This window comes from Tenrec ecaudatus, chromosome 12, assembly GCF_050624435.1.
Source record: "Tenrec ecaudatus isolate mTenEca1 chromosome 12, mTenEca1.hap1, whole genome shotgun sequence".
NCBI classification, from domain to species: Eukaryota; Metazoa; Chordata; class Mammalia; order Afrosoricida; family Tenrecidae; genus Tenrec; species Tenrec ecaudatus.
Window position 1 is genome coordinate 140,374,529 of NC_134541.1, and position 20,864 is coordinate 140,395,392.

General features: G+C 60.3%; 2 protein-coding genes across 3 annotated transcripts in view; both read left to right on the forward strand.

Annotated features, from left to right (window-relative positions):
• The first annotated feature begins 4,650 nt into the window (after positions 1-4,650).
• Positions 4,651-9,340, forward strand: MRM2 (mitochondrial rRNA methyltransferase 2). Of its 2 annotated transcripts, none has more exons than XM_075527605.1 (3): positions 4,651-5,102; positions 6,462-6,751; positions 8,299-9,340. In XM_075527605.1, exons 1-3 carry the CDS (start codon positions 4,714-4,716, stop codon positions 8,739-8,741), a joined length of 1,122 nt encoding a protein of 373 aa, XP_075383720.1. In that variant the 5' UTR covers positions 4,651-4,713; the 3' UTR covers positions 8,742-9,340. The 2 variants fall into 2 exon arrangements, with proteins under 2 accessions (XP_075383720.1, XP_075383721.1); XM_075527606.1 differs by having other exon boundaries at positions 4,964-5,328.
• Positions 9,341-10,600: 1,260 nt separating this feature from the next.
• The window catches only part of MAD1L1 (mitotic arrest deficient 1 like 1), a 144,806-nt gene continuing 134,542 nt past the window's right edge, over positions 10,601-20,864 (forward strand). The window contains exons 1-9 of the mRNA XM_075527588.1: positions 10,601-10,920; positions 13,949-14,111; positions 14,387-14,527; positions 15,084-15,263; positions 15,694-15,818; positions 16,428-16,509; positions 16,605-16,735; positions 16,824-16,938; positions 18,548-18,609. Coding sequence (XP_075383703.1) covers positions 13,962-14,111; positions 14,387-14,527; positions 15,084-15,263; positions 15,694-15,818; positions 16,428-16,509; positions 16,605-16,735; positions 16,824-16,938; positions 18,548-18,609 — 986 coding nt within the window. The 5' untranslated portion in view covers positions 10,601-10,920; positions 13,949-13,961. The remainder of the gene's footprint in view (positions 10,921-13,948; positions 14,112-14,386; positions 14,528-15,083; positions 15,264-15,693; positions 15,819-16,427; positions 16,510-16,604; positions 16,736-16,823; positions 16,939-18,547; positions 18,610-20,864) is intronic.

Genomic DNA, 20,864 nt, shown 5'->3' on the forward strand with positions numbered 1-20,864 from the left:
AGTGGCAGCATCATGTGCCAAGATGTGTCCTGGTCCTGCCTGAGGAGGGGGCAGCAGGGGCTGTCAGGCCATGGCACAGAAGGGGGTTTGGTCCAGCAGGAACCAGTGTGTGGAGACAGCTGTTCTCCTGCAGCCCCTGGGGGCTCTGGCTACAGCCACATGGCTCTAGGTACAGGTGAGATCCCGCCCCCGATCTGGGGATTTGATCACATAGCTGCAGGTTCTAGGCCCAGGAGGTGATGAAGGTAACACAGTATCCTCCCTACTCATGGGCAGGCAGGCCTGGCCACAGGGCCAGGGCTGCTGCTGGTCCTTGCCTGATAGACCAGTGACACCTGGGGCCCGGGGTCCCTCCTCACTAGCCCTGACTGATAGGTCCCACTATCAGTGGATACAGCACGTGTCAGCACCTGTACTCTTGCCTCTGACCCCCGGGTGGCAGGAAGATTTGAGCTGTTACTAGGTTTGGTGTTTGCGGCTCTCACCTACCCACCAGCACCTTGGAATAAAGATCTGGCGTTCTCCCGCTGACTCAGCCCCTCTGGCACCCCCCCCCACCCCGCTGCGGATCCCAGGGCCGTTCTGTGGGTTAGCAGAGTCCGTGTGTGCGTGACTCTGGCCTTGCTTACGGGCAGGGCCCATCACTAGGCTCTGCACAGACTCGGGTTGCTCTGACCAGTCATGCCATGCGCCTCTGCTCTGAAGAAGTTGCCCCTGTAGCTTCATGCCAGTCTCACTCATCCTTGTCCAAACTCAGCCCCTGCCAGTGAGTCCCCGCCCGCAGTGGACTCTGAGGCTGTCAGTCTTTTAATTTTTTTCTTGTTCATTTTATTTTATTTTAAAATGTTTTATTAGGGGCTCATACAACTCTCATCACAATCCATATATACATCAATTGTGTAAAGCACATCTGTGCATTCATTGCCCTCATCATTCTCAAAGCATTTGCTCTCCACTTAAGCCCTTGGCATCAGGTCCTCTTTTTGTCCCCTCCCTCCCGCTTCCCCCTCCCTCATGAGCCCTTGATAATTTATAAATTATTATTGTGTCATATCTTGTCCTATCCGATGTCTCCCTTCACCCACTTTTCTGTTGTCTGTCCCCAGGGAGGAGGTCACATGTAGATCCTTGTAATCGGTTCCCTCTTTCCAACCCACTCACCCTCTACCCTCCCAGTATAGCCCCTCACACTCCTGATCCTGATGGGATCATCCGGCCTGGATTACCTGTGCCTCCAGCTCCTATCTGCACCAGTGTACAACCTCTGCTCTATCCAGACTTGCAAGGTAGAATTCGGATCATGATAGTTGGGGGGGGGGGGGGACACGGGAAAGAAGCATTTAGGAACAGGAGGAAAGCTGTATTCTTCATCGGTGCTACATCACACCCTGACTGACTCTTCTCCCCAAGACCCCTCTGTGAGGGGATCTCCAGTGGCCGACAAATGGGCTTTGGGTCTCTACTCAGCACTCACCCCTTCATTCACTATGGTAAGGTTTTTTTGTTCTGATGATGCCGGATACCTGATCCCTTCGACACCTCGTGATCACACAGACTGGTGTGCTGCTTCCATGTGGGCTTTGCTACTTCTGAGCTAGATGGCCGTTTGTTTACCTTTAAGCCTTTAAGACCCCAGAGGCTATACCTTTTGATAGCTGGGCACCATCAGCTTCCTTCGCCACATTTGCTGGCTGCCAGTCTTCATGGGAACAGACGTCCACCTTCCTCCTGAGGATCCTTGAGACTGACCCTGCCGCGAGCAGTCTAGTGCCACCAGGGTAGATATGTGGAGGAGGAGCCACCCTCCTGGCGCCTGGTACCATCAAGGAGGAGGCATCTGTCCCTTCACAGTGGCCCTCCAGCATCCGTGTCTGCAGGATACCAAGGCCAGCTGGCCACTCACAGCAGCCACAGTGGCGGGGCTTGCTGGATGAAGTTAGGGAAAGGCCTTCACTAACCTGGTACATGGACCTGCTGTGGGCTGACCTGGCAGGAAATGGTTCTGTTGATGCCCCATGCTGGGACTTAGTGCTTTGGGAAACCCTGCTGGTGGCTCCTTGGGAGAAGGGCTGTCTTCCTCCTGGTGAGATGGCAGGCTCAGAGGCCCCTCAGGGCAGTTCTGTTCTGTTCCACATGAGAGGGCTGATCCCTCGATGCCAATTCAGATGTACACGTACCTGCGGTGTCTGGGAGCTGGGATTCACAGAGATGGTGGATTAAAGTCAGAGGTGCCTTAGAAGGGGTGCGTGCACTTCCACCCCGGGGTATAAATGGCTATCAGATCTGGTTCCTGAGAAGCCCGTGCACTGACACGCATTTCCGGGCTGATTTCAGCTCTTTCCCTGAGTGTGACCCTCCATGAGCTGAGGGTGCCCAGTGCCGGCTTCTTCAGCACCTTGACAGCAGTGGCCAGGGACTGGGACACCATGGGCTCAGCGTGGCTGTCCTGGGGTACAGTTACTATGCACCCAGCAGAGGTGGGTCGGTGGCTCAGCAGGTAACTGAGGGACTGGGGGATCAACACCTTTGTGATCCTGCTAGGAGGGCCAGGCCTGGAAGTGTCCAAGGTGTTTACATGTCAGCAGAAGCCCAGGGACACTGCCAGCAAGGGTGGGCAGTGGCAGTGGGGTAACCCCGGCTGGCCCTTGCCAGCAGCTGCATCCCGTCTACCAGGCTGGGAGCCAGCAACATGAGGTGGGAGGGAGCAGAGGTCCCACAGGGGAAGGGAAGGCCCTGGGGCATGGGGGTCTGGGCGAAAGGGCATGCAGGAGCAGGCTGCTGGGGTGGCTGGTCCTCAGTATTCAACCTCAGTCACAGCGTGAAGCACCCCCTGCTCTTGTGAAGCTGCCTACAGACCAGGGGGTGCCCGCTGGCCCTCTGCCCCGGTGTGCACAGCAGGACCACACAGGCCTGAGCCTCTCTGGGGAGCAGGCTGACTCCATGGTGGCCAGTGTCTCCCAAGTGGACGTCCAGGCAGCTGGGAGGAGGGACGCTCAGGTCCTTAGCTGCTCAGTGTCTGATGTGGCAGTGCGCCCAGCAGGCTGTCTCCTAAGTGCAGAGCATGATTAACCTCTCAGAGGGTAATTGAGGCTCCAGTAATAATGCCGTGAAGAAACTAGCTAATTAAGCAAGAAGGTCTGTAATAACAGCAATCGGTTACTTTATAGCTGCACTGTGTGCAGAAGGGGGGCAAAGAAAGGAGGTGGAGGCTGGGCAGTGAGCAGCTCGTCCAGCCCCAAAGCCCCAGTGCCCAGCACTGGGGTGGTACAGCTCTGCTGGATTCCCATGTCCATCTGTCTGTCTACCTGCACACCTAACCATCCACCCAACCACTCACCCACTCATCTGTTCACCTGCCTACCTAACCAACTACTCATCTATCTACACCCCCCCCATTCAACCATCCAAGCCTCCCCACCCTCCAACCCCAATCTTAATACTTGGGGCCCAGCCTGATCCGTGCTGGCTAACCTTCATAAGAACAGGTAAGGTTCTGTGTCACACCACGACAACAGTGACACGCTACAGCACTCCTGGAGCCCTGGTGGCACAGTAGTTATGTGTTGGGTCGCTGGCTGCAAGGTCAGCAGTTTGAAACCACCAGTCACTCTGAGGGAGAAAGACAGGGCTTTCTACTTGAGTAAGGCATTGCTCTCATTACTCTCAGAAACCCACAGGGGCAGTTCTACCCTGTCCTGTGGGGTCGCTGAGTGGGAACCGCTGCAGGAGCCTCCTCCAGCTTCCCCAGGCAAGTACAGGCCAGTGTCAGGCTGCCTCCCGTTCCACGCCTCCATCACGTGGGACTCAACAAGCGTCGCCCATGTTTCAAGAAAGACTGCAGTCTGGCCGCCTAGGTTTACTGCGAGTTACGGGCACCAGGAGGGGTGACACAAACGGTCCACTGTGGTTGGTTCTGACTCACAGTGTTTGTGCAGGTCAGGGTTTTTCGCTTCCATCTTTATAGACGCAGATGACCAGGCAGCGAACTGCCGACTTCCGGTTCAGAGGTTGATCCCTTCTGCACACCCCCTCCCTCTCGCCTCCAGTATTACCAGGAGCAGAGGGGGGCCCAGCAGCAGGCCAAGACAAGCATGCCAAGACTCAGCAGCCCTCCTGCAGGGTACGGCAACAAGAGGAAGGCCCTCCGGGAGATGGATGGACGCAGTGGCTGTGACAATGGGCGCAGCCAAAGAGGCAGTTGTAAGGGCTGTGCAGGACTGGGCCATGTTTTGCTGTTGGTCATGGGGTCGCTACGGGGCGGGACTGACTTGGTGGCATCTAACACCACCACCTGCAGAGTGTAGGCATTCCCAAAACCCTGTGCAGCTGAGCGGCACCTGCATCCGGGCAAGAGGCACCTTTGCTGTTGTGCCACCTAGTTCCTCAGGGGGCACTGGGGACACCAGGAACCTAGGGCCTTGATCTGACTTCCCGAGCAAACCGACAGATGATTCCGGAAACGCACGCAGCCACTGCTCCCGGTGGCACAAGGGTTACGCGGTCGGCGGCGCAAGGGCCTCAGTTGGAACCCACGCCTCCTCTGGTGGTCGAGGTGACCTAGCCACCTGCTGGGTGCTCGGCTCCTCTCGGAAAGGCTGGAGGTTCGCGTCCACCCAGAGGTGGCCCGGAAGAAAGGCATGGGTATGTTTCCCGCGGAAACGGTAAGGAGCGGTCTGGGACGCCCGTGGGGTGGTGGGGCGGCGGGCTGACTCCATGGTAACCGCCGGGCAGCGTGCCGGCCCGCTCCTCGGGTCCCGCGGACGGACTTCGAGCTCGGGGCAGGGCACTGACGCCCAGGGGCCCCTGCCGCCAAAGGGCCAGCCCCCAACTCCGCGCCCTCCGCGCAGGTTTCGCTCGGAAGCGCCCGCCCTCTTCGCTTTCTGCTCGCCCGCGCGCGCGAGCGCCGGAAGTGACGACAGGCGCGCCGGAAGTGGGAAGGAAGTGTGGCCGCGCACTTTCGGCGGTGCCGGCGCAGGGGCGGAACGGAGTCGGGCGCTGTGCGGGGAGCGCGCGCCGCGGCTGCGGGAGCGGCTGTGGACACAGGTTGCGTCCATGGGGCGCCTGCTGCGTGCCTGGGCCTCCGTGCGGGGCGGAGGTCTCGGGTGAGGATCCCTATCCGAGAAGTGGGGCGCCCCTCGGACCTTGTTAGCAGCTGATGTCCGCCGCCCAAGTGTTCAGAGACTTCTTCTCTGAACATCTTCCCGGGATGTCAGGCCTTTCTTCCGCAAGGCCTCTGGATAGGGTCAGACTCCTGTTTGTCGACAGTACACCGGCGCCAGCCGGACGCGGCACCTCGGGAAACCAGACGCCGTGCTTGGGACAATTACGGTGGGAGGAAAACCCCTAGGTTTAGGCTCGGGTGCTCGTGGGTCGTGGAGGGCAGGTGACGACCGTGGCATTGTCCTGTTTGAGAAGGGTCAGGGAAGCTGCCCAGAGTGGGTGAGCGAGCAGAGGGCAGCGGATAGGCACAGCGGGGAGAGAGACGGATCGTAGGGTCGGCCGCCCTAAAGGGGTTCCTGGGGGACAGGTCCCTGGCAAGTCCAGAGCAGGCTGGGATGGGACTTCGTGAATCAGCGCCTCAATCTCAGCGTGCGTGTATGTGTGTGAGAACCTTGAATTTGGCCTCCCTGTGGAGTTACACCTGCTCTTCCCCCGACAGGGCTGCGTTTGGCCGCAGTCAGCGCGCCCTCTGATCTGCGGTCAGCAGTACTTCTCTGCTTCCCGATGTGCCTCTTGGCCCGGAGGGAGCACGGGCCACGATGCCCTCGGCATGTGGCTAGGATGGGAATGTGGTCAGAAAAGGCCAGCCTTGGAGGACATTGCCCTGGTGAGGTCGGGTCAGTGAAAGAGAGGGCGACGTTGAGGAGACGGACTGACACAGCAGCTTCCATTCCGTGTCAAGAATGTGCAGTTCCACTTGACACCCACTCCGGGAGCCCCTTGCCAGTGTGGCTTTGGCCTTAGAAGCAGACTGCCAGGACTCTCCTCTGAGGCTACTCTGGGTGGATTCCAGCTGCCCACCTTTCGGCCAGTTGTCCAGCACTTAACTATTGGAGCCACCCAGCTGCTCATGTTCACAAGGACCAGGGGAATTTTGTTGCTGTAAACAAGATGATTTGCTTAATTCCTGGGTTATGTACTGGGCCACTCACCGAAAGGTCAGCAGTTCGAACTACTAGCTGTTGGGGTGAAGGATGAGGCCTTGTGCTGCTCTCTTAAAGGGTCTTGGAAACCACAGGGGCGGCTCTTTAGGTTCCTTACAAGTCAGAATCTACTCGGTGGAGGTGAGCGGAGAAAGCCTGGGGGCTGGAATGTTGGATAATTGCTTTCAAATCCCCTCTCCATCCCTACAAATAGGTGGGTGGGCAGAGGCCCCCCCTTGTCCTCCCCCCCACCCTGCCCATAGCCAGAGGCCTGCTGCTCTGTTGGACGCCAGCCTGCACACTCTGCTCTTTCACCAGGTCCCTGAGGCTGGCCTGGGCAGCCCTTCAGTGTCAGAGGTTCCACACAGCTGAGAGCTGCTCCAGGAGCCGGACTGGCGCTGAGCACCTGTGGCTAGCGCGGCAGCTGAAGGACCCGTATGTGAAGGCAGCAAAAGTGGAGAGTTTCCGGTGCCGCAGTGCCTTCAAGCTCCTGGAGATACATGAGCGGCACCAGCTCCTGCGACCGGGCCTCCGTGTGCTGGACTGTGGGGCAGCACCCGGGGCCTGGAGCCAGGTGGCTGTGCAGAAGGTCAATGCTGCAGGCACAGGTGGGCCTCCCTGTCCAGCACACTGGCAGTATCCTGTGTTGTGGTTGTTGGTGGTGGCGGGCAGCAGGGAGGACACGGAGCCACTTCCCGAGGGCAGGTTACTTGGGGGCTGGTTATCTGGTACAGAGAATGGAGGACAGGGGCCAGGTGTGGTGGGAACGAGGATCAACCCAAACCAGAACTCTGCACTTGGGCTCTGACCCCCCAGAGTGGCAGGAACACAGCCCAGACCATTTGCCTTTAAAGCAGCTTCCTAGGGCGCAGTAGGTGGCCTGGTGAGGCAGCCCTAGGGAGGGCAGGAGGGCCGAAAGTCTGCAGGTGTGCACAGTGTTTGTATGTGCAAGATGTGGGTGCCCTTCTGAACACCTGGATCGCCAGCCTATGTGGGAGTCACCCCTTAGCGATGCTGCCAAAACTGGGACACTGTGACCCTGGGACCCACAGTTAGCTGGAGCCAGAGGCTGGTGCTGGGGAGATGGGCTCCTGCCAGGGCCTGTGAGGCAGGGGCTCCCACCACGGCCCAGGCGGGAGAGTGGGAGTCCCAGGAAACCAAGGTAGCGTGTTTGTAACTGGAGCACTGAACGAAGGGCAAGACAGTGATTCTGGAACCTTCTGAGAAAGTGGGGTGAGCTGCAGCTCTACTCCTCCTAGTCAAGCAGACACTATTTGAGCCAGGGGGGCACTTCCTTTAGGAGCTCCGTGGCGCAGGGGTTAAGCCTTTGGCGACTAAGTGAGAGTAGGTGGTTCGAGGCCCCCAGCTGCTCTTTGGGAGAACGGGGAGGCAGTCTGCCTCCTGGGAAGGAAGAAGGCAGGGCCTTGCGGGCATTTCTGTGCCTGTGGGGCTGCCACTGGATGGCAATGGGTTTGGGTTTGGATTGAGTCCTTACAGTAAACAGTGGGATAGTTTATAAAAATAACGTAGTGAGTCTTTTAGATTAAGATGCACAGCCAACCTCTTGGTTCATTTATTTCCCACCCCATTAAGTGGGTTAGAAGTTGGGCCAACCACAGGTCAGCAGTTCATACACCAGCCTCTCCTGGGAAGATGAGGCTCTCCACTCCCGTAGAGTGACGGGCTCGGACACCCACACGGGCACCCTGTCCTGTAGAGCCTCTGAGTCGGGATGGGCTTGTGGGACAAAGCCTCAGGGAATTGGATCAGTCTCGGGTGGAAAGGAAGGAGCCTGGTGGCACCGTGGTTAACTCTTCGGCTTCTCACGGAAGCTCGGCATTGTGGACCCGCCGGCTGCTCCTGGGGGAAAGAGGAGGCTGCCAGCTCCAGCAGAGACAACAGCCTTGGGTTTAACAGGCAGCTAGCTCTCTTAGTTCATTGAGAAGATAGATGGAGGAGACGCTTGTCAGAGAGACCCCTGGGACCCTGACATGGTCTAGCTTCTGCTGGTCCCCGTTTCCTCAGGAACACCCGACCCCATCTGGCCTTCAGTTGCTGTGTTCTTGTGGTATAAACTGTGCCCCTCACCCGTCTGACCTGTGTTACTGTGTTCTTGTGGTATAAATTGTGTCCCTTCTCCCCGTTTCTGCCACAGACCCCAGGTCTCCCGTCGGCTTTGTGCTTGGGGTGGACCTCCTCCCCATAACTCCCCTGGAAGGAGCAACGTTCCTGTGCCCAGCTGATGTGACTGACTCTGAAACCTTCCGGAGGATCCAGGAACTGCTTCCGGGGCACAGGGCAGACGTGATCCTGAGCGACATGGCCCCTAATGCCACGGGGATCCGAGGCCTGGATCATGACCGGCTGGTCGGCCTCTGCTGGGCCCTGCTGGACCTGGCGCCACACTTGCTGCGGCTGGGGGGTGCCTTCCTGTGTAAAACCTGGGCTGGCAGTCATAGCTGGCGGCTGCAGGAGAGGCTGAGGCGGGACTTCCAGAGTTCTAGGTCGCTGAAGCCCCAGGCCAGCAGGAAGGAGTCGGCTGAGGTTTATCTGTTGGCCACGGGGTACCGGAGAGGGGAGGGGCTGGTGGAGGACTAAGTGTCCATCTGGCCCCACAGTGACAGCACAGACTCTTCACAGCCTTTCGGTGGCTAGACTCGCACCCAGACACACCTTTTGGTGTGCAGCCCGCTGTCAGTCCAGTCTCAGTGGCCCTCCATGGGGTTCCCAGGAGCAGACAGCCTCATCTTTCTTCAGAGACACAGCTGGTGGGTTTGAACCACCAACTTTGTGGTTAGCAGCCCAGCACTCAGCCGACAGCACCACCACCTAAACAGCAAACATAGTGAAGAGCTGCTGGGACAGGCGAACTGGGGTCTTTGTTGGCAGCTGATGAAGAGACAAGGAAGTTGTATTCAATGGCTACTGGGTAGGATTAATAAAAGCCACCTTCTGGAAAGAGGAAGTTAGAAGCTGGAGATGGAAGAGAGAGGGGGAGTCCATGGAGCTAAGAGATGGAATCTACCAATGGCTCCTCAGACCCCAGCTGCTCCCAGTGAGAAGACCTGGAATGTCATCCCAGGATACTCGCTCCTCCCTTTGGCAGTTTGCGACTGCACCTGCTCCCAAACAGAATGGGCACCAGAGCCGTCGGGGTCTGTGCTGCCCTCCCAAATAGATATTGGCTCACAATCCCATTTGGGAATGGGTGGTCTTGTTTTGTTTATTAGGCGGATTAGTGTTGGATTCGCTCTGCGTCTCTAAGAACCAAGACTAGATGAAGGAGAGGCAGGTGTGGGGTAAGAGAGGCAGGGTGGGTGGAAACTGCCTAGCCAACAGAGCCAGAGAATAAATTTGTTTGCTAAAGCTCCTTGTATGTCTCCTGTGGGCACTCGGTCACGGAGGGACCTGGCTTCCACTGGATGTCCACATTGCTTCAGTCCCTCCCACTGGCTCCAGAGATCATTGAGGATCTGTGCCCACGCCACACCGCTGCAGTTGCTGAACGTGGTGTGTGCATCTGCACTCCAGGGATGGGACGCAGCCCAGTAAAGGGTGCAAATTGCACGGTGGCATTTCCACGCTCTGGGATGTAAAAAGTTGGATTCCTAAAAGCCAGTTCCTGGAGGTGTGCCCAGCCCTCAAGATGTTTATTGACTGGAGGAGGTAGGGTTAGACCCCAGGGACACGAGGAGAGGAGGGATACTGGAGTCCGCAGCAGCGTCCTGGGCCTGGTTCAGGTCTGGATTTTATTCTGGTGGCTATAGTGGGTCCACTCCAGAGAAGTCAGCATTCCACCTCATCCTGGGGTAGTCTCTCCTCTCCTGGAATCCCACCCATCTCTGTGAGGTGGAAGCAGGGCAGTGGGGGCAGAGTTTGACAGCTGGGGGACACAAACTGCCCTGGTGGAAGGGGCTTTACGTGTTAAAAGACATAGCCCCTATGCCCACCCTCCCCTTGCGGTCCAGACTCTGGCACAGAGCAGAACTGGCCTGCTGGGTTTCCAAGGCTGGGGATCAAGCAAAGCCAACTCCCGTTTCCACGGGGAGAGACTAGGGGAGAGACTAGGACCCACCGACCGAAGCTTAGCCTCGCTCCACAGGGCTCCCTTCAGAGGGGCAGCGCGGACCCCAAGGGCAAGGCGGGTAATGGGCAGGGGCTGTCCCCCAGAACGCCGCCGAGTAGCCCTGGTGGCACAGTGGTCAAGCGCCCGGCCGTTAACCGGGAGGTCTGCAGTTCAGACCCACCAGCGGCGCCGCGGGAGAAAGCTGCATGGCCTCGGGGAGCCTGGGGCGGTCCTGCCCTGGATCGGCCCACGCGGCCGGCTCCGCGGAGCTGCCGGAAGGCAGCCTGGTAAAGTGACCCGAGTCAGGACGTCCCAGGCTTCCGCTCAGCTGCAGGGTCCACCCGGAAGCGACGGACGTGCTCGCTCGGGGACACCAGTCCCTGTCCCAGTGCCGGGCCCAAGAGTGCAACAGGTGTGGCCCTCGGCGGCCACCGTTGGCGCGGCTGCGTCGTGCAGCACGGAAGCGGGCGCCGCGCCTCTGACGAAGCCCACCCGGTGGCGGAGGGGCTTGGGGCGCTCGGGCGTCGGGGTCGGTGTCCGTTCTCCGGCGTCGAGTCCCCGGGCAGTAGCGGCCCGGGTGCCGACGCAGGAGCCCAGGACGCGCCGCGCGCTCCTCGCACCGGGTCTCGCGAGAACCGGCCGCACCTCTCGCGAGACGCGGGCGCCGGCTGAGGAGGGAGATCCGAGCGGCGGCTGCAGCCACCGGCTGAGGTGAGGCGGCAGCGCGGGCGCGGGCGCGGGCGCGGGCGGAGGTGGCCGCTTACGGGGCCTCGCGCCCTTCATCCGCTCGACCTGCGACCCGGGCTGCGCCCGTGGGGGGCTCGGGGCCGATCCCGTCCCTCCCCGCACCCGCGCGCCCCGATCTGCGTGCGTCTGAGAGTCCAGCCTTCCAGGACCCCGCGCCCCGTCCCGGGCCCCGTGCGCTCCCATCTGCGCGTGTCTTGGGGTCCAGCCTGCCGGGACCTCACGCCCTTTGACCCCGTGCACCCAGATCTGGGCTCTTCTGTGGGGTCTAGTCTGCCGGGGCCCCGATCTATGACCGCGCCCCCCTGCACCCCGATCTGCGCTTGTCTTGGGGTCCAGCCGGCCAGAATCTCGTTCCCGTGGTCTCGAACCCCGCGATCTCTTGAGCCCGGGACTGGGCCCGTCTGTGGGGTCACGGAGAGCGAATCTGGGTCTTTCTGTGGGGTCCAGCCAGCCGCCCTTCTTCCTCTCTTCCAGACCTCACCAGTGGGGTCCCAGCCTTCCTCCCCGCCACCCCGATTTCGCCCTGACCCAGCCCGCAGCCTCCCCGCTGGCCGCCCACTCATGGCCCCAGCCCGGCCGTTGGGACTGGCCAGCTTGTGGGCCAAGCCAAACCTGGTTTCGGCGATGGCCCCGGGCAGGCTTCTGGCCCGTGTTGGGGGTGACAGCGCTTGGGCCGCTGAGCCGGGGGTCCTAGACATCACCTCCATTTTCCTACCCCGGGAACTGGGTGTCTGCACCACTTCTGTTGACAGATAGGTAGTCACACGCCTACCTGCCGAAGACCACCTCCCGCACCCGGGCCCCGACCCTCGGCGCCCCCACGCGTCGCCGCGCAGAACTGCATCCCTGGGCCTTTTCCATGGTCCGCGTCCCCCAGTCTCGCTCTGAGTCTGCGGGGTCCTGCGAAAAGCAGGACAATGGGTGGGGCCACCTGTGGGTGGTTGTGGCGTGTCTCCGACACACGTGACTCGCTGTGTGCGGAGCGGAGCGCTCCGCGAGTTTTCCAGGCTCTGGGAAGCACCGCTCGCTCAGGGTCCTGGCGTAAGTGGGTGCAGCAGCGGCCAGGCGCTTGGACTGTCGCGCTGTGAAGGGGTGCCTGGCCCTGGCTCCCGTGGGATGAGGGTAGCGGCTGGAAATGTGTGCCTTTGCCGCTCAGCTCCAGGCTCGTGCTGGGTGGGGCCAGTGCTGGGCCCAGGCTCTCAGAAGGACGGAGTTGTTGACGCGACTGTTCATTCTATGCCTGTTTTCCATGTGTCATTTCTAGGCGGTCACCTCTGAGAAGACAATGTATCTGTTGGTTGTTTTTTTTCCCCCCAAGATTATTTTATTGGGGGCTCGTGCAGTCTTATAACAATTCATCGATTGTATCAAGCACATTTGTACATGTTGCCATCGTTATTTTCCATTTACATTCTATTTGAGTCCTTGGTATCAGCTCTTCTTTCCCCTCCCTCCTCCTCCTACCCTGGGGACTCACTGATACATTGTTATTTTCATATCTTACACCGACCCTGTTCCCTTCCCCTGCACTGCTTCCCCTCTTCTCCCCCCACCTTCCTTCTACCCTCAGGTGTCCTCACTCCCATACCTGTTCCTGAGGGGGTTCTCTGACCTGGAGTCCGTGTATCCTGAGCTCTTATCTGTACCTGTGCACATGCTCCGGTCTCACCTGAAGTAAAAGGCAAGACTGGGGTCATGATAATGGGAGGTGAGGAAGCCTCAAGGAGCCAGAGGAGTACTGTGTGTTTCATCAGTGCTATACTTCACCCTGGTGGACTCATCCCTTCTTTGCCACCTTTCTGTGAGGGGCTGTCCCATTGTTACAGATGGGTTTGGGGGTCTCTGCGCCAACCCCCCTCATTCTCAACAATATGCTTTTTTGTATTGTTGGCTTTTTCATCAGGGGATGGAAAAGTCTGTCCCAGATCTCTTGTGGCAGGGCCATCGGGCAGCGAGTGATCCGAGCAGAACCACACTGCCCAGTCTTGCCCTCCCCACAATCACTCCTGCCCCTGAGCACACTGTAGCAGACACTGTCCATCTGTCTCATCAAGGTCCTTCATCTTTCTGCTACCCTCCACTTTCCCAAGCATGACGTCCATCTCCAGGGACTAGTCTCTCCTGACAACGTGTCCAAAGAACATGGGATGAAGTCTCCCCTCCATCCTGGTTCCTAAGGAGCTTTCTGGCTGAACTTCTTCCTTGACAGATGGGTTTGTTCCTCTGACCAGTCCGCGGTCTGATCTTGTCACCTGGCTGGGCTTCTGGGAATTCTCTGCCACCTTCTGCCTGCCTGCCATCGTGGGCTCACAGTGTGGGAGCACTCATTCTTTCTCCTGCACCCACGGTCACTTCACAGTATGAGTGAGAGGGGGAGAGCAGGCACTCTTCACGGCGGGACAGGACAGGAGAGGAGAACAGGTCTCCAGCCAGGCCGGGGGCCTGTTGGAGGGGAGTTCAGAAGCTGACCCAAGATTCTTCACCTTCTTTTTTGGGAGGTGAGGATGGAAGGTGTTTTTCAATCTGACACCTGCAGGTATCAGAGCAGAGTGCTGCCCTGGGGGTACAAGGTGTCCCTTGTAGGCGGCCACACCTTCTCCTAGTGTGAGGCCCATCTCTCAAGCTTCTGCTGGACTCGGGGGCACCTGTGGCCTTATTCGCCTACACACATCTGGGGGATATCTGGTGTCACTTTTTATTTCTTCTTTAATAGAAACTTATTCCCTCACAGTTGAAGAAGCCAGAGGTTCAAATCCAGGGCACCGGCTCTGGGGGAAGGGTCTCTGTGTCAGCCCTGGGGAAGGCTTGGAAGGAAGGCTGGGCATATACTGCCAAAAAAAGCCAGCCATCGAGTGCCCCTTCAGAACCTGGCCCACTCCAGGCCCGCTGGGTGGCCATGGGTTGGCGCCGATGGCAGGCCTGTTTGGTGCTCTGTAGGTGTGGCGGCCTCTCAGGGGAGGGACGTCCCTCGAACTCCTCTGTCTCTCCACAGGAGGACGGTGGCCATGGAGGACCTGGGCGAGAACACCACAGTCCTGTCCTCCTTGCGATCACTCAACAACTTCATCTCACAGCGTGTGGAGGGCAGGCCAGTCCTGGACACTGGCACCTCAACGTCAGGCTCCCTGCAGATGCAGTACCAGCAGAGCCTGCGGGTAAGGCCCCGCTGCCCCCGGAGGGGGTCTGTGGGTGAGGGGGGTTTATGGGTGAAGGTGTGAGGGGGCGGCTGGGAAGGGGTCCCATGGGTGTGGTTTAAAGCGTGCAGCTGGGGAGGGGTCTGGTGCCAGGTCAGGAGTGCAATTCAGGAAGGGGCGTCTATGCGTACGGATGAGGGGTGTGGCCAGGGAGGGGTCTGTGGGTATGGAGTGAAGGATGCAGCTGGTCTGCGGGTGCAGGGTGCCCCATCCAGGCCCACCCCTCTCTGCCGCAGCTGGAGGAGCGGGCCGAGCAGCTGCGCTCGCAGTCGCACGTCATCCAGGTGGAGCGTGAGAAGATGCAGATGGAGCTGAGCCACAAGCGGGCCCGAGTGGAGCTAGAGCGTGCTGCCACCACCAGTGCCCGCAACTACGAGGTGGGTGCACACAGGCCGGGTGTCTATGTGGGCCTGCCGGGCAGCTGTGGGGGGTGGAGGGCCAGGAGGCCAAGGTGTGACCCCTGAGCCCCTGTTCTTCCCTTGCTGCATGGGCAGGTGGCCTGAGCCTGGCCAGAAAAGTGACTCGGGCCAGGCCCTGGCCCCAGCACAGACCACTGGCAAGTCTCCTGCCCCAGCACGTGCCCTGGGTAGCACTGACACGTTTCCTTGGGCACCCGTTCGTGGGGACACTGGTGTCCGTGGTGGGGGCGGCTGGGGTCCCTCCTGGGGCAGAAGCTCAGGCGCTCTCCAGGGTGGGTCAGCTGGGGCCTCAGGTCCCCGCTGCCGGTCCACACTGTGGTGCTTGCGGTTGCACAGGTGTCCCACGCAGCCGCCCAGAGTGTCTGCTCAAGGCTAGGGGCCCTGGCAAGACTCTGGGCATCCTGGCCCCTCACTGAGGTGCCCGGATCTGCTCTATCCTGCTCAGCGTGTCTCTGGCTGCCCTCTCAGCCTGAGGCCCCTGCCCTCTCTCCCTCACCCTTCTGTCCTCCGGCAGCGTGAGGTTGACCGCAACCAGGAGCTGCTGACTCGCATCCGGCAGTTGGAGGAACGCGAGGCCGAGGCGGCCGAGAGGATGAAGGAGCAGCTGGAACGTGGCCGCTCGTGCCGCCAGAGCCTGGACGCTGCCCGCCGGACGCTGCGTGAGAAGGAGGATGGACTGGCTGAGGCCGGTGAGGTGAGCTGCCAGCAGAGGGGCTGCCAACTTCCTCAGGGCTGACACGTGACGGTGGGCCGTGCCCACCGGCCCTCGCAGCCACTCGCTGGGGCCTGCAGTGCCACACGGTGACAGAGGGAGCATGGGAAGGGCTCGTCGGCCCAGAGTAGCCAGGACAGGGACAGAGGCCCAAGGAGCAGACCTGAGGGCTGCAGAGCCCTGTGGGAGGGGAAGGGAACAGGCACACGGGCTTCGGTCCAGCTATTCTGGGTGGTGCCCTTTGTACCTCTTTCCCCATGAAAGCCTTTCCCAGGGTCTGGCTGTGTCCCCAGCATCTTGGCGGTCACGCCGAGGGAGAGCCTATGGATGGACAGGAGGGGACGGAGGCTGGGTGAGGCCGCGGCAGACCTGGTCTTGGGTCGCTGATGGGAGGTTGTGCCCCACCCCTCAGACTATCAACGTGCTGAAGGGCCGGCTGTCGGAGCTGCAGTGGAGTGTGATGGAGCAGGAGAGGCAGATGAAAGGCCTGGAGTCGGAGAAGGAGGAGCTGAGGGAGCAGCTGGACCAGCAGCACAGGTGGGAGGCCGGCTTCTCAGCAGGGCCCTGGGGATGGGCACTTGGGCAGGTGCTGGCCTGCAATTGTGGGCCACAGGGCCGAGTGTGTCTGGGGCAGGAGCTCTAGGGGACTTGTCTCTGACGGGAGCTTGAGCTCGTGAGGCTCCTGTGTGGCATCTCCTGCTAAGAGCACTGGGCCCACAGAGTGGGGGGCTGGGACTGGTTGGGGGATTAGAGCTTGCACATGTCTGGTTGTGACCTGTCAGTGGTCTCTGTGTGCCCGCCTCTGAGAGTATGTGTACATGTCTGTATATGTCTGCGCATACATTCGTGAGCATGTGTACAAACGGGCTCATTATGTACATGTCTGCATGTGTGTGTGAACCTGTGCATCTGACAGCTTGTGTGGATCAACGTGTGCACATATGTGTGTGATTGTGTGTCTGTGTGCACCTGTGTGTACACTCTAGAGGCCTCCCTCCCGCCTGCTCTGGGCACCATCTGTGTGTGTCTGTATGTGCCAGTGTGTATCTGTGTGTGTATCTGTGTCTGGGCACATCTGTGTGTGCCTGTGTGTCCGTCGTGGGTACCCTCACTCCTGCCCCAGCTCTGTCCCTCCTTGTTCCCCAGGAAGTGGCAGGAAACGAATCAGAAAGTCCAGGAGCTGGAGGCTGCCCAGGAAGCAAGGGAGGAGCACCAGCAGAAGGTCAAGGTGAGGGGCCCGCTCCTGGTCATCCCCGCTGGTGCAGGGACCCCTGCATGGGGTGGTGGGCTGTGGAGCTGTGCTGTGAGCCCTCTCACCTGCAGGACCTGGAGCAGCAGCGGTGTCTGCTGGAGCAGGACTCGGCTGTGCTGAAGAGCATGCGGGCGGAGCTGGGGCGGCTCCCCCAGGCAGAGCGGGAGCTGAAGCAGCTGCGGGAGGAGAACGCCCGTCTGCGGTAAGGGGCAGGGTGGGGGGCTGGGGCCTGGCGGGTGGCCACCCTGGTCTGGGGCTCTGGGTGACGGAGGCTTGCCCCTGACCCGCAGGGAGATGAAGGAGACAAGCGGGCTGCTGCAGGAGGAGCTGGAGGGGCTCCAGAGGCGGCTCGGGCGACAGGAGAAGCTGCAGGAGGAGCTGGTGGCCTTGGAGCTGGAGAAGGAGGTGAGGCCGGGCGGCTGCGGAAACGCTCCACTCAGCCTCCTTGTGCCGGCTCTTGGGGTACCAGGACGCCCCTGGTCTGTGGTCCCGCTGGCCACCCCTGCCACGTGTCGAAGCTGCTGTGGGTGTGGCAGGCAGAATAAAGGTTGAGAGGCCCTTCTCTGCTGCAGAGTGTGTGGGCAGACCAGGTCACCTGGCAGAGGGTCCACACGGGGCCTGTGAGGCTGGGTAGGCCCTTCCTGTGGAGAGTGCAGTGGGGAAGGAGCCGGAGCTAGAAGCTGCTGGTGGAGGCAACAGTGTTTGCCCTCAAGCCACTTGTCTTCTCTGGGCACCCCTGTAGCTTGCTGGGCACCTGCACTAATTCAGGGACCAGGACGGGCGTGGGGGTGACTCAGTACTTACATGGTCTCCTCTGACAGCAGGTTTCAGAAGTTTCTCTCGGCCTCGGCCAGGCGCTGCCACCTTGTGGGCCCAGGGCGGGGCTAACGTGTGCAAACACAGAACGTGCCCAGGCTGCCCTGGGGCTTTGGGGGGACCGACTCCCACCCAGGAACATGGTGTAATCTGTGTAACAGCGCAGCTTTGGTCTGGTTCTTGAAAAGGGCAGCCAATAAATAGGTCACCTGTCCAGAGCTTAAGGCTTGAGGGCTGGCACCCCACTGCTGTCTGCCACCACCTGGAGGCAGCTCGCCTTCCTCTCAGACCCTTAGTGCTGCTGGTCAGGCCCCCAGTGATGGGTGAGCGGCACACACCTGGGCCACTTGCCATCCCTCCGCCACAGTGGTGCAGTGAGCACGCCTGTAAGAAATCACCCTGCTGACACCTGGGCTTGTGTCGAGGGAGCAGCTGGGCCTGGGCTGAGCTCAGTGGACACAGCAAATTCACTGTCACTGCGTGTAGGACGTGGCAGGAGCCATAGCACGGTGAAGGGGGTCACAGTGCAGTGAGAGGTGACAGTTCAGGGGGAGGTGACAGTACAGTGAGGTGAGGAGAGTGCAGGGATGAGTTGATAGTGTAGGGAAGAGCTGACAGTGCAATGAGGAGGTGAACAGTGAGAGGTGACAGTGCAGGGAGGAGGTGACAGTGCAGGGAGGAGGTGACAGTACAGGGAGGAGGTGACAGTGCAGGGAGGAAGTGACAGTGAGAGGACAGTGCAGGGAGGAGGTAGTAGTACAAGGAGGAGGTGACAGTGAGGTAAGAGGTGACAGTGCAGGGAAGTGGTGACAGTGAGGTAAGGGGTGACAGTGCAGGGAGGAGGTGACAGTCCAGTGAGGTGATGACAGTGCAGGGAGGAGGTGACAGTGTAGGGAGGAGGTAATAGTACAAGGAGGAGGTGACAGTGAGGTAAGAGGTGACAGTGCAGGGAAGTGGTGACAGTGAGGTTAGAGGTGACAGTGCAGGGAGGAGGTGACAGTGAGGTGAGGGGTGACAGTGCAAGGAGGAGGCGAGTACCAGTGTGTAGAGGAGGGTGATTGCAGAGAGCTGAGTGGTGTGGTGTGTAGTCAGTAGGTAATGGGTGGTTGACCGTGGGGTCCACAGAGAGGATAGGAGGGTGGTAGAATGCTGGGCGAAGGGCGGGATGACTCACCAGATGGGTGTTTGTGTCGCACAGAGGCTGCTGGGAAGGCTGCAGAGCTGGGAGCAGCTGGACAAGACAACGGGTTTGCAGCTCAGGTAGGTGGGTATGCTTCCTTGGGCACACGTGGGTCTCGGGCACTCAGCTCGAATGGGGACTGCCCTGCTGGAAGTGCCTGCGACTTTGGGGACACACCGTGCTTGGAGGCCACTGCTCTACTTCCAGCAGGGTGAGTGGAGGTGGTTGGTGAGTAATGGAGGGTGACCGCTGTCTCCTCAGGCCTCCATAGCTCCAAGCTAGCTACCAGCATGGGAATGGATGTGGGGTGCCAGGTGGTCAGTGCTGCCGGCCATTTTGTTCTCTGGTCAGCAGCTAGGGCCCTGTGGCCAGTTCTGTCCCAGTCCAGGTCTCCAATGGGCCTGCAGCTGCTCCTGGCCGGGAGCCTGCCTGCCTGTGGCCCAGGCTTCGGAATGCTGTCTGTGCCTGTGACCTGGGCCCTGCAGTGCGCTGTCCCTGTGCTCCCTGACCCTCATGCTCGTTACACTGCCCCTCGGGGCTGCTCTGAGCTCTCGGTCATAAGCGACTGCCCTCATTTCTCCTGGAGCCGGGACCCCAGGCAGCCAGCCTGAGGGTCCTGCTTCCTGCTGGCCCCAGCCCCAGGGGTGCAGGGTGTGGTCCTTGGGGTGCTGCATCCCTTCCAGAAGCTCCTGGACTGCAGTCCGCCCCGGGGGCTGGTCCACCTTCAGGGGCTTCCCCTCCTTCCCCGCCCAGGGTGTGTGGCCCAGCCTGTGTGGGCCCTGAGTGTGCTGGCCACTGTGGTGCAGTCCTGAGGCGTGTGGCCAGGCAGGCCTGCCTCACCTGCTGTGTGGGGATGTGGTCCCTGCCAGGGACGGAGTGGACAGAGGGTACAGGACGCCGTGCTGAGAGCCTCCGGCTGTGGCCTGGGGTCTCTGTGGGAGAAGCATGTTCCCTGGTGGGGGCCAGTTCTAGGGCGATGCCAGTGTGTAGGGCTTCCCTGCTCCGGGGTGCTCAGCAGGGCTGCGAGGCCCCTTCCTGTGCCTCAGATCTCTGCACACACACGTGCATACGCTCACATTTATTTGCGGGGGGTAGGGGAAGCCAGCTGACTGACCAAGAAGCCAGCTTGTGTGGTGGGCCTGTCTGTGGGGCTGGGGTGGGGGCGTCCCTGTGGGTGGCCTAGCCATGCCTCTGCTCCGCAGTCCCAGCGGCCACCACTAGGTGGTGGGCAGCCACAGCATTGCAGGCTGTGGGCCTCAGGCCTACCCAAGCTGCGCAGCTGGCTCTGTGGCCAGGTTGAGAGGGGTGCAAAGGGGTGGTGGAACTGTCACCTGGTGGGGCCCATCCTTGGGGAGCAGGGCTGTTGGGGGTAGGAGTTGAAGGTTCTATAAGGAGAAGCGAGGCGGCCTGTCAGTTCAGGCAGAACTGACCAGGGGGCTGAGAAGGGGAGCAAGGTGGGGCTCAGTCCTGAAACCCATCTGAGTGAAGAAGGAGAGAAGACTCGTGGGTAGCAGTGTCCCACCGCCGCCGCCTTGGGATGAGAACCCAGCCCAGGAGTAGATAGGGGTCAGCTCGAGCCAGGGCATCTGTGACAGCTGCCTCCGACATATCCGCCAGCCCCCCATGGGTCAAAGGCCAGCTATGGGGTCCTAGGCGGGGTCCACGCTGACCAGGAGGCTCTGGGTTGCTTCAACTGTGGACAGGAAGATGCACGAGGCAGCATTGCTGAGGCCCTGTAGCGGTCCTGTCTGCAGAGCTGTGAGGCCTGATGATCCACTTGGTGGCAGCTAGGGGCACCGGGCCATTGGAGAAACAGATGGGATGGTGCCACCAGGGAATCACTGGACACAGGGACCACTCGCAGTGCAGAAAACCAGCCCAAGCACTGTCCTACGTAGGGGTTCATTCTGCAGAGTGCGAGCAGGATTGGGAAATGCTATGCATGGCATTGCTGAGAGAAACTTATAGATGCCAGGCGACCCTCCCTGTCACCGATCCCCAGCTCACAGCAGCTGCGTGGACATAGGGCACGGCAGTCCTTACGAGGAGCCTCCTTTTTCTCCCGAGGAGTGGGCGGTGTCTGGCTGTCTATCACTGACCCACCAGCACTCCCAGAGCTCACAGAGAGAAATGGAAGATGACCCCAATACATGCAGGGGCTGGTGGTACAGTGGATTAAGCCTGGGCCCCTAACAGCCAGCTGAGCCTGTGACCCACCAGCCACTGCCCAGGAGAGACGAGGCCTTCTGCTCCATAGAGCTCGGGAGCCCATGGGCAGGCTGTGTGTCCCACAGGGCTGGGCGGTGGGTGGATGTGGCGGAGGGTTGGTGAGTGA